The sequence below is a fragment of the Clupea harengus genome, chromosome 25, assembly GCF_900700415.2.
Source record: "Clupea harengus chromosome 25, Ch_v2.0.2, whole genome shotgun sequence".
Classification (NCBI taxonomy): domain Eukaryota; kingdom Metazoa; phylum Chordata; class Actinopteri; order Clupeiformes; family Clupeidae; genus Clupea; species Clupea harengus.
Window position 1 is genome coordinate 13,997,456 of NC_045176.1, and position 14,766 is coordinate 14,012,221.

Sequence of the window (14,766 nt, forward strand, 5' to 3'; positions counted from 1 at the left end):
GCGAATCGAACGACTCTGAAATCCTCTTGTCTTCCCTGACTCCCTTGAATCGAGACTGGCAAAGGCATGTGATTGAAGGGGAAAACTGGTCTGGATTTTTAAATGTGAAGGGGCTGCTGTGTGCTGCTGACCCCGTACTCGGAGTGGGTAACACCAGTCGTTCAAGACACCGGTAAACTGGACATTTGAAAATTCAACTATGGATTGGAGACTGGGACTACACTAACAGTTTTCGTCCAGTTGACAAGCTGAAAACTTCTGTCATTGATTTGGGTAGATGTGGAGTGCCGACGTTCTGAGTCTATTGTGCAGTTGTCGCTAGATTTCGCTACGGCGGTGGAGTCATCGGCAATGTATTCGAGCCACTGCCCACAGTTAGCGTTAGTAACTGTTAGTTAGCAGCAAAACAGGACATTGCTCATATAACTTCACCTCTTACTACAACTGTAACGTTGTTCAGTTATATAGATATGCCTATACATTTAAAACAGTAGCGATAACTGTAAACAAAATGTTTAATGCCTATCCAATGGGAAAACATCTGGGTTGTAGTTAAGCGTATTGGAATATGCTTATGCGGTTACTTACCTTTACCTAGCCAACAAGTTATTTAGCGAACCATAGCCAACTAGGAAAGTTGTGGTTATTGTACAGTGCTGTCAATGTGACGATACCGATTACTTTAGCTAGCTATCCAGATAGTTCTGATCCACAGAATATTTCGTCGGTAGTTTAACACGTGTACAGCCAGGATAGATTTTTGGATTAGCGTTAGGGCTAAACAAAGAAGATGGGACATCCATTTATAGAAGCAACGTATTTATTTGGACGTTTGTTAAGTTTTCATTGAAACAGTGCTCTACGTCTTCTCAAGTGCAAAGAAGCTGTTCTTCATTATTTGAACGATTATTTGTCGATTTGTGACACCGGTGTTACACACCACAGCACACTCAACAGAGGTTTTATTTTTCCTTCCTATTTTCTCACGGAAACGTCGTGGACTTTCTGGACATGGACTCACTATCAGTCCCTGGGATTTACCGTGGCGCTGTTATGGAGACTGATTCGACCGCTGGCGACGTGGACACTATTCAGGGGGGAATGGTGTCTCTGGACCCTGTGGTTGACGGCATTTTGATGGATTCATTTTCCCAGCAACAAGGCTGGGTGCGCGTATATGGTAAGCAGTATTTCATTGTGTCCAGCTGCTGTATTTTCTGACTGGATGGATGAGTTAAACGCAATGGGCGCTCGGGTTGAAAGGTCAGAGGCAGTAAAAGCACCTAGCTTGACACATCCATAGGAATATATAAATGTAAAACATTAGAAACACTGCAGAGTTAAACAGACAGCTACATTTGATTTTATCTTGCATTCATGCGATTCCACGAATGTCGTTCCAACCTACACCTCCCGTTTTGACTGGTTGGCAAAACAGTGTTTCATACACAATCCATGGCCACCAGCATGCTATCGTTCGAAAACCTGGGAGCACCGAGGGCAGCCTGGTTCTTCCTCAGGCTGTAAGCCCTCTTCAGCTAACTGCTCAACGTCTTTCATGGCTCCTACATGCCCTCCAAGATTACTTTATTTGACTTGGTGGTGAGCTCTAAAAAATATGTTTAGCCAACCACCCAAGAGCTGGAAACTTGCAGTTTTGAATACAGAAACGATATTATTGTCGTCATACTCCCAAATCTATAAACATTATAACGGGAAGAAGGCATCACAAAGTTTCTGTACATCATATCGGAGAGGGGGCATAATGTTTACACCGCTGCAGACACTTTCCATGGCCGTCAATAGACTTGAGAGACCCGTTCAGCAAAGCACTCCCCTTATTATTACAATCCCAGTTGATGATGATGGCCACTCAACATTATTTCGAAATAGCTGGCAACATGACCTCAGCAAAACGGTATAGGCTAGTCCCACTGGAAGTGAGTGCAAGACCAGCCAAGTGAGCAGTGATTACTCAGGTGCCAGACAAATCCTGTTAGAATTGATTTAGGACAAACGACTGGCAGGCTAATGCTCTGTAAAAATCAAGCATTTGCCATTTCCTGTTAAGCTTTGGTAGATATTTTCTTCACAGCGTTTGCGTATCTTGGTTCACAGAAGGTGAACAGACAGGTGTGAACACTAGGATTAGCATTGGGATTACAAGCATACTTTAGCATGTTGACTAATAGTAGTCATTTTTGGTGCATTGAGAATCACTCACCATTAGACCATGATGGATCAATTCTAATTACTCATCTGATCATAAATCTGTTCATTCATTGATCTATTGTATACTACTTCAAGAACAGTACAGCCGATCATAGAAATAAACCAGAAATCATACCAATACGATAAGTAAGGAATGCCAGAAGTAGGTAGTAGGCATATCATATTTGTTGTCTGTCAAAGAACTGATTGATCCGTTTCATACATGAATGCTTAAACAACAGTAGCCGTTCATAGAAATAAAGGTTAAAAGAAAAGAAAAGTCATACCAATAAGATAAGTAAACTAAACCTACAGTAGGTAGTTGTTGGTAAAAGGACTGTGGTATTAAATCCCTTGACAGACTGGTTTAGATGTAGACAGAAGTGTCTGCAATTTGGACGATTATCGCATTGTATGCAGGAAAGGTTCACCACTTCATTGGTGCTCTTGAATTTAATATCAGTAGCATACATGTGAATGAAATTTAAATCATAATATTAAATATGTAAATATTGCGTTTCTTGGCACCACTGGCACCACTGTATCCTAAATTTCCTTCGGGATTAATAAAGTATCCATCTATCTATCTATCTATCTATCTATCTATCTATCTATCTATCTGTATCTTTATAATATAGTTGCGATACTATACTGTGTCAATTTTCTATTCTTTTTTTCTTCTTCTTCTCTCACCTCCCACTAAATACCTGGAGCCCGGATATGGTTTTTCTTCGGTCTTGTTCAGAGTAGCTTCCCCAGTAACCTTTCAACTCAACATTGGTTAAATGTGAAGTTGTTTGGCATGACTACCTGTCTCAATACTTTTTTTTTCATGTTTACAAATTTCAGTCTTGCTGCATACTGAAGGTGGCAACAAGCTATTACTGGCCTGCTTTTGAGGAGGGAGAGGATGAAGAGGAGGGAGAGATGAGTCATGCCCAATGGGACTTCTTTTCTTTCTCTCTCACACTCTCTTCACGGCATTATCGAACAACCATGCCAAAATCAGATAGCAGAGGGGCTCACACACCTTGAGTAACGAATCTGTCATCGTGCTCAGTTCCCTCAGCAGTGCTCAGGCCAACGCAAGTGGGACCTCTGGAGTGAAGTGAGGAGGCGTTTCTGGTAAAACACAGAGCCCTGATCTCACAGGGGCTTTTTCCGTGGATGACATCAAGTTCTTATGGGAGTTCCGTCATAACTATTTCTAGTTATTACTTGGTCATTTTCTGGGAAAGTGACCTATGAGGGAGAGAGGTCAGAGTCCCGCTGTCTTTAATGGCTGCCCGTTTCTGATTTGCTGTTTGGGTTCACGTCCGTGTGTTTGTTTGAACGAGGGCGCTGTTGATTACCCAAGCAATGTTATGTTATTGCCTAAAAGAGAACGTGACGGTCTGGTCTGTCTGAAAGACTTTAGGATGTAAATTAGTTCAAATCTTTCATGCCCTTATCACAGTAAGCAGCACAGGGCAAGAAACGGGTTGAGGGTGGAGAGGAGAGGAGGGGAGTGGAGTGGAGTGGGGGAGGACGCTGCTTGTCTTTTGTGAACTGATGTATTTTTGGTGGTGGCTGTGGGTGTGCTGCTCTATTGTAAATCACTTAACTCAGCCCCTTGGCATGCTGAATGGCACGGCTATGTCTGCCTGTCTTGGGTGTGGGCCGGTTTTGACAGCACGTCTCAGGGTTTCGGTCAAAACACAAGCCCTCCCTCACATCCCTGATCTGGAGCTGAGGGTGGATAACAGGCTCAAGCTGTGAGCGCTCTGTTTCTGAGCTGCCAGGGTGTCTGTGGCGTGTTGTTGGTGGTGTTGCTCAGTATGTTGGAGGTTTTGTAAGGCAGGGGTGGTTGTGGTGGTTGTGGTGGTTGGGGGGGTGGGGGTGGGGGGCACTGCTGGAGGAGAGCTGGCAGGAGAGGCAGCCGTGAATGGTGGAATTGTGTTGGTAGACAGCTCCAGCCCTGTCTCAGGATGTGTGACCTCCCTCCCTCCTTCTCCCTCTCTACTCTCTACTCTTCCTCCCTCTCTCTCTCTCTCTCTCTCCCTCTCCCTCCCTCCCTCATGCCTCTCCCTGCTTGCTGTGCTGCCGGGCGGCGGAACAGCCATTGTGATGTAAGCAGACCAATCGGAGGATGACCTCAGTGGCCAGGATTCTGGATTCCAGAACAGCAGGCACCAGTGGGTTCGTCACTGCGTTCCAGGGCTAAAATAACTCAATACGGACGCCGGCCGGCCCTCCTGCACGTCCTACTGCCGCCCCAGCTCAGCCATTCTTCACATGGCTGACGTAAAAACAACAAAACAGAAAGATCTGCCATTGCTCTTCACGATTATGTAATCTTTATGGCATTCCTTTTAAAGCCGTTTAAGAAGGATCAGAATTTTACAGATATTGACAATTTATCCAAATCTACATCACAACATCAGAGTATGGAGATTGGAGGGAAAACTCCACTCCAGTTTCAGGAGGACCTTTGCAATCTGGTCCTCATGCAGCATCTATATTAAGAGATGCTCCATGTTGACATTTGGGGTGGCGGAAACATCCCGTAGCGGCTTCAAAGACCGGTTGTCATAGATGCTTTCGAAAAGGCGCTCCGTGTCACTGCAGAAGGGCAGCCGACTCCAATCTCTCTGATTCATTGAGTGTTCCAATTAGATTTATTGGCAAATGTTTGCAGTCTAAAATCAATTACTGAGTCATTTCAAAAGGAATGACATTAACTTTCATGTCCATAACCGAAATTGTCTTTTTAATCCCCAGATTTGCAAAACCTTTGAGTCATATGGATTAGGATTGGTACCTATATGTTATGAGTGCCACTGTCTGGTTAATGCGATTGGAACTTATGACTGAGTGCATTAGTCAGAGACAAGCTGTTGTGTCTAAGCTTATTAAACTTTATTTAGAAAAGGGAAGATGGAGGTTTTATCCTTGCGTGCTTCCCCTTTTGTGTAATCCTACATTTACCTACTCTGGCTCTGTTTAATGAAGCCTATGTGGTTGCATGGAAGTGTCAGTATTATAATATATGATAAAGTACAATATCTATTTCTTTTGTATAAAAAAAATTGGAAAGACCAGTGAAGTGACTGTTTACTCTCTCTGATTCGCTGTTTCATTAGATGTTTGTTTAGAGAGGCCAGAAAAAAAAAAACCGATACAGGCTTTTTCCAGGAAAATTGTGAAATGCTGTAATTTTATCAGAATGTCAAAGCATTTGTTGTTTTTGACAACCGAGTACTACACCTTTTTAAAGTTCTTGTGATTTTGGCTCTTGGTATTAACATGTTGCCTACTTCCAGCACAGGCAAGTAGTTCCTCGCTGAAAACTTCAGCACAGTAATCAAAGTCAGTCCATGACCGATAGAGAGTGAATGGAATCAATTAAACAGAAAGCCACTGCAGTCACAAGTTCTTCACATGCTCCACTTCCTGTTTGCATTGCTCCCCTCTCGCAGATCAGGATCAAACACAGTTTTGTCTTCAAAAATTCAGAGCATGTGAAAGATGGTACCGTGTCTTCAGTAAATAGTATTTCATAAAAACATCAAACGTGTTGAGGAATCCTTTCAATTGTGCGTTGGAGCTGTTAGCCTGGTTGGCCTTTCGTTATTTATTGTAATGTTTCCCAGCAAATGAGGGCAGGTACCTTGGACTCTTCCTCCTTCTCTGCCTGTGAGATGGGGTCTAATTGGCTGGGGTTCCAGGCGTTACCTGAAAACAGAGGAAGGACCCTTTCCTGTTTTGGAAGCTACTTCTGGTCTTCCATGGGCCACACATTTTCTTGATCTTCTTCCTCTCTGCTTGCCAGAGGGGTCATTGTTTTTAGAGCTAGATTAAGGTGTCACCGAATTTTAAATCTGATGATGATCAAAGTGGGAGTAAATATGCTTTGGAAACTCCTCAATACCTTCTTCCACTTGTGTGGGTAAGACATGGCCAGATTTCCAGTATGAGCACTTTCCAATCCTCGTGGCTTGTCTGTGCCTCGAGCAAAGGCTTGCTTCCAGGCAGACACAGATGCCTCATGAGCTTCCCTTACTTTGGGCAAGTGCCTGTGCTTTCCGGTTGCATCCTATTGATTTGAATGCATAAAGAGCAACAGCATACCTTTCCAGCCCCCCTGGGCTTTTAATGAATCAGCCAAGGCCACCCCTCGCTACCCCAAGCACCCCCCTGCCCCCCCCCATGGCCTGGGGCTGCAGCTCCTGCACTGAACACTGTCAGATTAATAGGTCTAATTGGCTCAGCCATGATGGTTGTGCCTCAGGTCAAATGACTGCCTCGTGTCCTATCAAGGGATTTGTGTATGGGTCTTAATGAATGTCAATGGTGCTGGTGGTGATTTGCATGGGTACATTATTAATTAACACTTAAGGCAGAGGGGTCCGCCTATATCCGCTCTGCCTCCGACGGCTCACTCTCTGGATGGGATTATTTGGAGAGGGCTGCAGCTCAGCGATGCCGTGTGGGTGTGGTGTTACTACGGAGGCAAGCGAGCAGATCAGCAGGCAGCTCTGGAGGCTCACCTGCTGGAAGCCTGAAGCTGAGCATATGGCATGGCTGTGGGGAGACGAGGAAAAGAGGACGGGTTCCTCAGTCTCAGCTAATGTGCTTTCTCTTTCTTTCTCACTCTCCCTCTCTCTTTGTTTCTTTCTCTTCACACCCCCCTCCTTTCTCTTTCTTTCTCCCTCTCTCTCTCTCTCTTTTTCTCTCTCTTTCTATCTATCTCTCTCTCTCTCCCTCTCTGCAGTTTCAGAGACAGAGAAAGATGAGGCTGGGAGATAGTGGAATGCAGGAGGTAATATGTCCATAGATGAGCGTCTCAGTGCTTTTGTTTGAACATTCCCTGCCGATTTGATTCATAGCTGCTCATATTTTGTAGCATCAGTAACCCCCCCCCCTTCTCCTTTTAAATAATACAGCACATGGGTCATCCGTCTTGCGCTTACTGGGCGGATGGTAATTTTCCACCTGCCTGGTTCGATTCTCCATCACCACTTTGAACAAATATGGCAGAATCAAAGGAGACACCCCCAGCCCCGGTTTCACATTTCACCGAGACACATGTGCCCACAGACATCTGATCGCTTTAGACAGGAAGAGGAACTTCACTCTGGGTCGAAGTAGAGGAGTGGACTAATATGGTGGAGCTTTTTTCTTTTTTGTCAGTTCAGCTCAGCATTTCAATCAGGAGAACAAACAGCAGTCAGATCTGTGTGTTATTCATTTGACCCTCTATATCTAAGAACATCCAAGGAGGCTGTTTTGGTCCGTCGTTGTTTGAGAATTTGGGGCAGGGTTTTTTTTGTTTTTTTTTCTCAATTTGCTGGCGTTTCTGCTTTGCTGCCTGGGCAGGGTTCAGCAAAAGGTCTTTACAGCATCTCATGCAAGCACACACGCACTCCCTCACTCTACGTCTCTTTGTCAAACATGCGTACACACGCTCTCACCCCCCCTCACCCCCCAACAACTATAACGTCAAATACAGAGTTAGTTCTCCTGTCTAGTTCTTGAGAAGACATTGTGGGCATTTCAGGCAGAGAGGCAAAGCCCAACACTCACCCAAATCTCTCAGGACTTTATGTGGCTTGCCATCTGACCGTGTGTGTCAGCGTATGTGTGTATTCTTTGGCAACGGGAGGGCCCTGAATAGTGGCTTTGGTTGTTCACTTTTGAATTCATATAATGGGTAACCAAGTAACCACAGAGTTGCCATAACTACGATCTTGCTTCTCTCCTTATAGACTGATGAGTGTTTCATAGGTAAGAGTTTGTCGTGTAGGAAAGTGCTGTCCCTCCACCCCTTTATTGTTCTCCTGCGTGTTGTATATGATAAGAAAGAAGACAAAAGGCTGTTGGATGCCGGCCATCTTCAGCTTAAATTTAGTAGCGAGGGTTCACCTCATCTTCCAGGGGACTCTGTCCTTTGCTGTTATTGTTAAGGTGGAGTTCTGTAAGCTTACACACAACTCTCACGCTGCGTGGAACCAAATAACTAATTCTGACAGTGAAGCATGATGCCAAGAGGCCTGCTCTAAGTGTGGAGAGATTGAGACTTGTTGAACCAAAGGTAATTTATGAGCTCCTATAATTATACCATAATGCACATGTAATATGCCTGTATTTCTCTTCCTTGATGATGGGGTTATTTATTCTGGCAGTATTGTTTTGGACGTCATGGAATAGCTGATAATCTTTTGAAATTAAACATCATTCCTTAGAAATGCACCTTGCTGCTGCCAAGAGAGATGAGGGCAAAATAGGCTTATGAAATCCTACTGGAGGTTGTGTGTGTGTGTGTGTGTGTGTGTGTGTCTGTCTATGTTTGTGTGCGCATTTTCCTGTACACCTCTGTGTGTGTGTGTGTGTGTGTGTGTGTGTGTGTGTGTGTGTGTGTACACACTTTACAGCATGCAACAGTGCCAGCTCCTGCTGCCTGAGGTGATTTGGCACCGCTGGAAAGCACCGCTTGATTATTTGATTGAAGAGTGCTAAATGGGGCTGGGCGATTGGCCGCCTCGCAGGCCTTGAGAATGTGACTGGATGGAGACTGTGGGAATCGCTCCCATCTTTACCAGCCAATAAACCAGCCTCCGCAAAGCAGCTGGGTGGAGCCAGCATGAATGATGACATCCAAGTGATGTATTAGAGTCCCGGCCTTTGAATGGCAAATAATTTATTGATGTCATGCCTCAGTATCGAGAGCCTCGCTTATGCGCTTCTGAGCCGCAATGACACTCCCGCTGTCGCCCTGCTCTCCTCCTTCGCACTTACGCCGCTGCTGTTTAATTTTTCATTGATCGTTTGACCTTGCCGTTATGTGGTACACGCTCAAGCTATAAAACAGGATTATGTCATTAAATGTTGTGTGTGTGTGTGTGTGTGTGTGTGTGTGTGTGTGTGTGTGTGTGTGTGTGTGTGTGTGTGTGTGTGTGTGTGTGTGTGTGTGTGTGTGTGTGTGTGTGCGCGTATATGTATGCATACGTTTGCTAGCCAGTGACGTCAGTTATATGCTGTCCAGTGATGGTGTGCTGAGACCTCCCACATCCATCCTCTTCCTCCTCGCGGCTGACCTTTTGTTGCCATCTCTCGGCTGTCTTATCTGGAGCCTGCATTGTCAGCCCGGGATGGAAACCCAGCCCAACACACAGGCAGGCAGGAGAGTATGGTTACAGAATGGGTCGAGCTCCACGGGGCGCCATGTCCTTTCCCCCAGGTGGCGTGAGGTGAGGTGTTTGGGCGTCAGTGTTTGCATGTGGAGGGGATGGGTTCACCATGCAGATCTGCCAGTACCTTGGTCTTGACTACTTGCAGCAGATCCTGACTAGCCATACCAAAGACTCAAGAGCCATGACAAAAGCTGGTGCATTCCAACTGGCTTTTTTCCCCCCCTTGGTTTCACTGGTTCATTTTCATGTGGCTTTTACAAACCCCACATCACAATAGGGAGGCGTGCTGGGGAAGGAGGGGGGAAATGGAAAGTTTCTTGTGGCTCTCTTCCCCCCCCCCACCCACTCGCGCCAGCGAAACGCCGCGCTACGTCGTCGGGGCTGGCAGGATTTCCCCTCCTCGGAACCAAAACAAGAACGCTAACCTGTGTCCTCTTTAAAAAGTTCTATTTCTGGAGTTGGGGTGGAGTAAGGCGTCACAGGGGTGATTTTGTGCGGTATAGGCCTACATGCTAAACGTGAAAAAAGTACATAGACAATTGATGAAAGTTTCCTTCCATGAGTCTCACCTTGGTAGTTTAGGTCACATTACACAACAAAATGTTCTTGATTTCATTTTTATAAATTCACATAGACACTGTTTATAGGCCAAGGGTTAAGAAAAATACATGTAGGCTGTAGCTCTTCTAGGCCACCACTTGGTATTGACAAGTTCCTAACTTTCTTGTTTAGACTTAATTCTTATTTAGATTTAGTTCTATACAAAAGGATTCACATTTTTTATAGCAAGCAAAGAGTTAAACAGCAATAACAGTATATCATAATATGTCTCAAATGCACATTCTTTTGAAGGATTCTTGTCTGATTTAATGGTGATTCCCAGCCATTAATAAAGATACACTTCTTCCTTGTGTAACTCCAGCTATGTCATTGACTGCAGTGTAGGCCTTTGTGAATGGGACCACCAGCGGAGCTACTGGGGCCCAGCCGTGGCTCACATGATGTACTGGGGTGAGGTTCTCTGCAGAGGCCTTGGTCTCCTGTCCCTCCTGATTCCTCTCCACTGATTTATGATGGCTTTTTATAGCCAGGTGCTATTTTTAGGAGGGCCCTGTGTGTGTGTGTGTGTGTGTGAGTGTGTGTGCGTGTGTGCGCCACGCACCCGTACCACCAGAAGAGGAAAGAAGTAAAAGGAAGAAAAGAAAGACAAAGTGGCATACGCTGCTGCCGGCAGCCCCCCCTGTCATATTTCCTGTGCTCCAAAGTGGAGACAATGTGTCCTAATATACGTCATACCGAGAGGGAGGAAAGAGGGAAGGTGTGTGTGTGTGTGTGTGTGTGTGTGTGTGTGTGTGTGTGTGTGTGTGTGTGTGTGTGTGTGTGTGTGTGTGTGTGTGTGTGGACAAGAGAGGGAGTGAGTAGAGTGTGTGTCATTGAGTGCAGCTGTAGTGAGAGAGAGGAAAACAGGGCAGGAGAGAAAATCCAGCTGAGGCTCTCATTGTCACTTGTTTGTCACTTGTTTCCCCCTTCATTTCACTGAGATGCAATCGGCCCATATTTACCATCTCCAATCACTTGCTACAGTCAGCAGAGTCCCCCCCTATCCTGTCCTACAAACCCACATGGCTTGATGTGTCATCACACGGGAACGACTGAGCAGTGCTCACCTTTGCTCCTCTTATTATCAACTGTGCCGATAGCACTGTTGTCACTGTTTCTTGTGTGTACCTGTGTGTGTGTGCGTGTGTGTGTGTGTGTGTGTGTGTGTGTGCCTGTGTGTGTGTGTGTGTGTGTGTGTGTGTGTGTGCCTGTGTGTGTGTGTGCCTGTGTGTGTGCCTGTGTGTGTGCCTGTGTGTGTGTGCCTGTGTGTGTGTGTGTGTGTGTGTGTGTGTGTGTGTGTGTGGCAGGAACCACTGTGCTGGAGGGTGCTAGCCAGTGTTTAATGACTGATTTCACACGCCAGCTATTGCCACCAGGCACGTCCAGAGCGTGCTCGGTGAGGTGTTAATTGCTGTTGTCCAGACTGAACTTCTCTAGCGGTCCTCCAAAACAGTCCCTTTCCAATTGAGGAGCAGGAAATGTTTTGTTTTTCCCTCCAAATGATCCCCTGGGCCAAGTCCATGTTTTGAAGGGGGAAAAAAAAGAAGACTACAACTTCTGTGTTCAGTTTTTCCCCGTGACTTGTCGCAGTAAAAGTTCTCAGCAGGGCAGAAGCAGAAGTTGAGTGGTGAAGATCTGAAAGGCTGTGTGTGGCTGGACTGTCCGGTCTGCGGGTGGTGTAAGGATGGTGTAAACAGGAAACAGTGGTAAGGAAATAGCTTCTTCTTTGGCTGTGCAGCTGGGATTAATGCTTAGTACATGCAGTCCACTTTACTCCAGGATGGCTCTCACCAGAATCAATGAACCTCCCTTTTTGTTCTCAGGAACAATTATTTCCACTGGTTCTGATGGGATTATTTCCTTTCAGAAGTATGCTAATTTCTCTCAAACAGTCTAGCAATGCTTACACCAACCACCTCCAAGAACGATGTCGCACAGTGTTAATAAATAAATCACCCGAATCGATTGGATTTCTGTTCTTCAGCCTCTCTGGTCGTGGCCCTGAATGAAACCCTACTGCGCTTCATGGCAGGGCTATTGGATAGACAGCTGCCTCCTCAGGGAGGACTCTCTGTTTCCTCAGGCTAACAAAAGCATCACAAAGGTTTCAGTCTCTGTCAGGGGACTGCTCGTTTTAAAAATAGGCTTGCATGAATATTTATGACTGTGGTGGTATTTGGCAAGTGGTGTGTGTGTGTGGATAGGGTGACATTTCCCTGGCGAAAGTGCTCTGGCATTGTTGTGTGACACAAGAGACTCTTGGGCTGGAGACGGGATAGGCACAGGCCATGGCCGTGTGATGATCACATACGTTACAGACTAGAGCCGAGTGCGTTTTATCCCTCTAAGCCGTCCCATTTCTCCTTGACTAAATGGGTGTGTAGGCGTTAATGGCCCTCCAAGACCATTGACACCTCGTTCACCCTGATCGCTTAAATGGTAGCAGTGTTTCTGATGTTGCAGGGATACTCCTCCACAGCTTAACAGGTGCCTAGTGATTACTGTTGAGCACAGTGCAGTGTTATTTTCTTACATGGCCCTTCATGGGATCATAAGTCAAGAAAGTGATGCTATGTCACTCTGTGTGAGAGTAAAACAGTAGAGTGTTTGACTTCCTGTTTTAGCTGAAAATGTCAGTATTTCACTGTTATTCTTTGATTTTTGAGAGGGTAGGTATCATACACTAGTTTGTCTATATCTGTCATGACTGGTGGGGCCTCTCTGAGCACTGAGGCCTCTGATTGGACAGAAAGCAAAGACGTCTCTTGCGAAACTATATCTGGCACCTCACTTCCTCTCAGGAAGCGTAGTATCAGTGCTAAAGACAGGAAATGGTAAGTCAAGACAAGCCAGTGGACTCTGCCTTCAGTAACAAAAACAGGAGATGGGCTGCCACAAACAGAGGTTCTTTTGAGGAAGGACATTTCTAACGGTTGAGGATGTTCTGAAGGATCTTCTGTTGGCAGATTTCTCCAGCGTTAAACTAAATATGGCGCTTTCAAGTCACGCGACGCGGTGAGGCCGTTCTCGCCTGAAGGCATCTGTGAGCCAGTGGGTTTTGCCGAGAGGAGGGGACTTCCGGCTCTCTGTGTGGTGTCATCTGTCTGTGTTGTCAGGCCTCGAGCAGAGCAATGAGCCTGCGGAGGAGCGCAGCGCTGGAGGAGCTGAGCCATGCCGATGGAGGCTGGAGCCCTCCCATGTGGTGCAGGGGGAGCCTGGCGCCCAGCCGGCCACCGACCACCAGGCCCTGGCTGAAGCTCCGCTCCCTCTCCGCACCCGAGGGGCCCCCGAACTGCACTGACAGAAGGACTGTGGTGTGCCAGACCTTTGAGCCGGGATGCGTCAACAGGCGCAAAGCCAGCAGCGACCTTTCAGTCAACCCTCCCATCTCCAGCATCCAGTCGTTCCGCCACCCTAGGAACATCACCAGCCGCGGGGTTCTGATGGAGCATGTTCGGCCCCACAGGCCTGACCAGCCTGATCGGAGAATGCCACCGTACTGTAGGTCTCTGTCGGAGTCGGGGACCAGGGGCACGTCGACCACACTGCCCCTCAGGTTCGACTACAGTGCCGAGTCGGGGACCAGGGGCATGTCGACCACCCTGCCCCTCAGGTTCGACCACAGAGCCGCCTCGCTCTCTGGACTCGTCTCCTCTGTGACTCGCCGCCTTGGCAGGTTCCTAAGCCTCAGGGATGATAGGTACCCTGCGGAACCCGCACAGGACGGTAGGACGGCATACTCTGCAGATGGCCTGAATGCTTCACAATTCTCTTTTCCTACATTCAAACAGTGATGTTGTGTGTGTGTGTGTGTCTGTGTGTGTGTGTATATATATATATATATATATTTTATATATAGCTGAAAATTATATATATATATAACTTGATGCATTTCAGTGGGAAGTTCCAATACTTCTGTGTATAATAATTTGGGTTATTCTGATGAATTCAGTACTTGGTGATAAATGATTCTGAGTGCCTCTGTACTTGTTGATAAATATTAGGGCTGACCGTGAGCAAACTGATTTCTCATCTCATTTGGGCCTACATGTGTGAGTAGTGTAATGTAGTGTAGTGTGTACCACTCAGTGATTTGGTTCTGTGAATATAATGAGGCAGAGTTATTGTCCTCTGGCTGGCTCTGCAGTACATAATTAATGAAAATCATTGTATTGCACTCCTTTACAAGGTTCATAAGGCTTCTTCTGTGACCGATAGTTTATGCAAATCACATTTACATACGGAATCGCAAACCCATGGCTTCCAGGCACGGCTTCTTTTTTAACCCTCCACAGACCAGTCAGAAAATCGAACCTTTATTGAGGCGCGTGTCTTTTTCACGGTTCAGTCACGTTTACACGGCCCCGACACCATGCACAGTTCCCATGATCAGGTTTCATTTTCAGCTTGTCATGCATCTGTGTGAAACTAGAGACGCTACAAAGAGCCTTGTCTGTCTGGGACGGATATTGTGTCTCGTCACGTTTCCTTGCACATCGTCTCTCTTGACACATGCAACATGTCATTTCTATGTCTGTGTATAGTTCACATTTTCTCTTCCAGTGTTAGAGTGCTATTGCTTTATTAAGTCTCTTTTACATACGCTAGCAAACAGCATGTTGCGATATAGTGAGCACAATCCTCGAGAGAGACAGTCAGCACTGCCAGCAACGATTTCTAGTATAGTGACTAAAATGGAGTCATAAGTCAGGGCACTGTCATGGTTAAGGTCTCGTAGCAGTTAACCTAGTTATCTAACTGTAGCCTGGGGAGCCATGTTAAC

At 46.2% G+C, this 14,766-nt stretch overlaps 1 protein-coding gene across 7 annotated transcripts in view; it reads left to right on the top strand.

Annotated features, from left to right (window-relative positions):
- rasal2 (RAS protein activator like 2) overlaps window positions 1-14,766 on the top strand; it is a 54,118-nt gene continuing 39,352 nt past the window's right edge. For 2 of the 7 annotated variants that reach the window (XM_031563342.2, XM_031563341.2), the window contains exon 1: window positions 12,498-13,709. In XM_031563342.2, the coding sequence (XP_031419202.1) occupies window positions 13,115-13,709 (595 nt within the window). In that variant the 5' untranslated portion in view covers window positions 12,498-13,114. Of the gene's footprint in view, window positions 1,181-11,334; window positions 11,690-12,497; window positions 13,710-14,766 lie in introns of those variants that run through there. The other 5 variants (XM_031563339.1, XM_031563340.2, XM_012826196.3 and 2 more) reach the window with 4 other exon arrangements.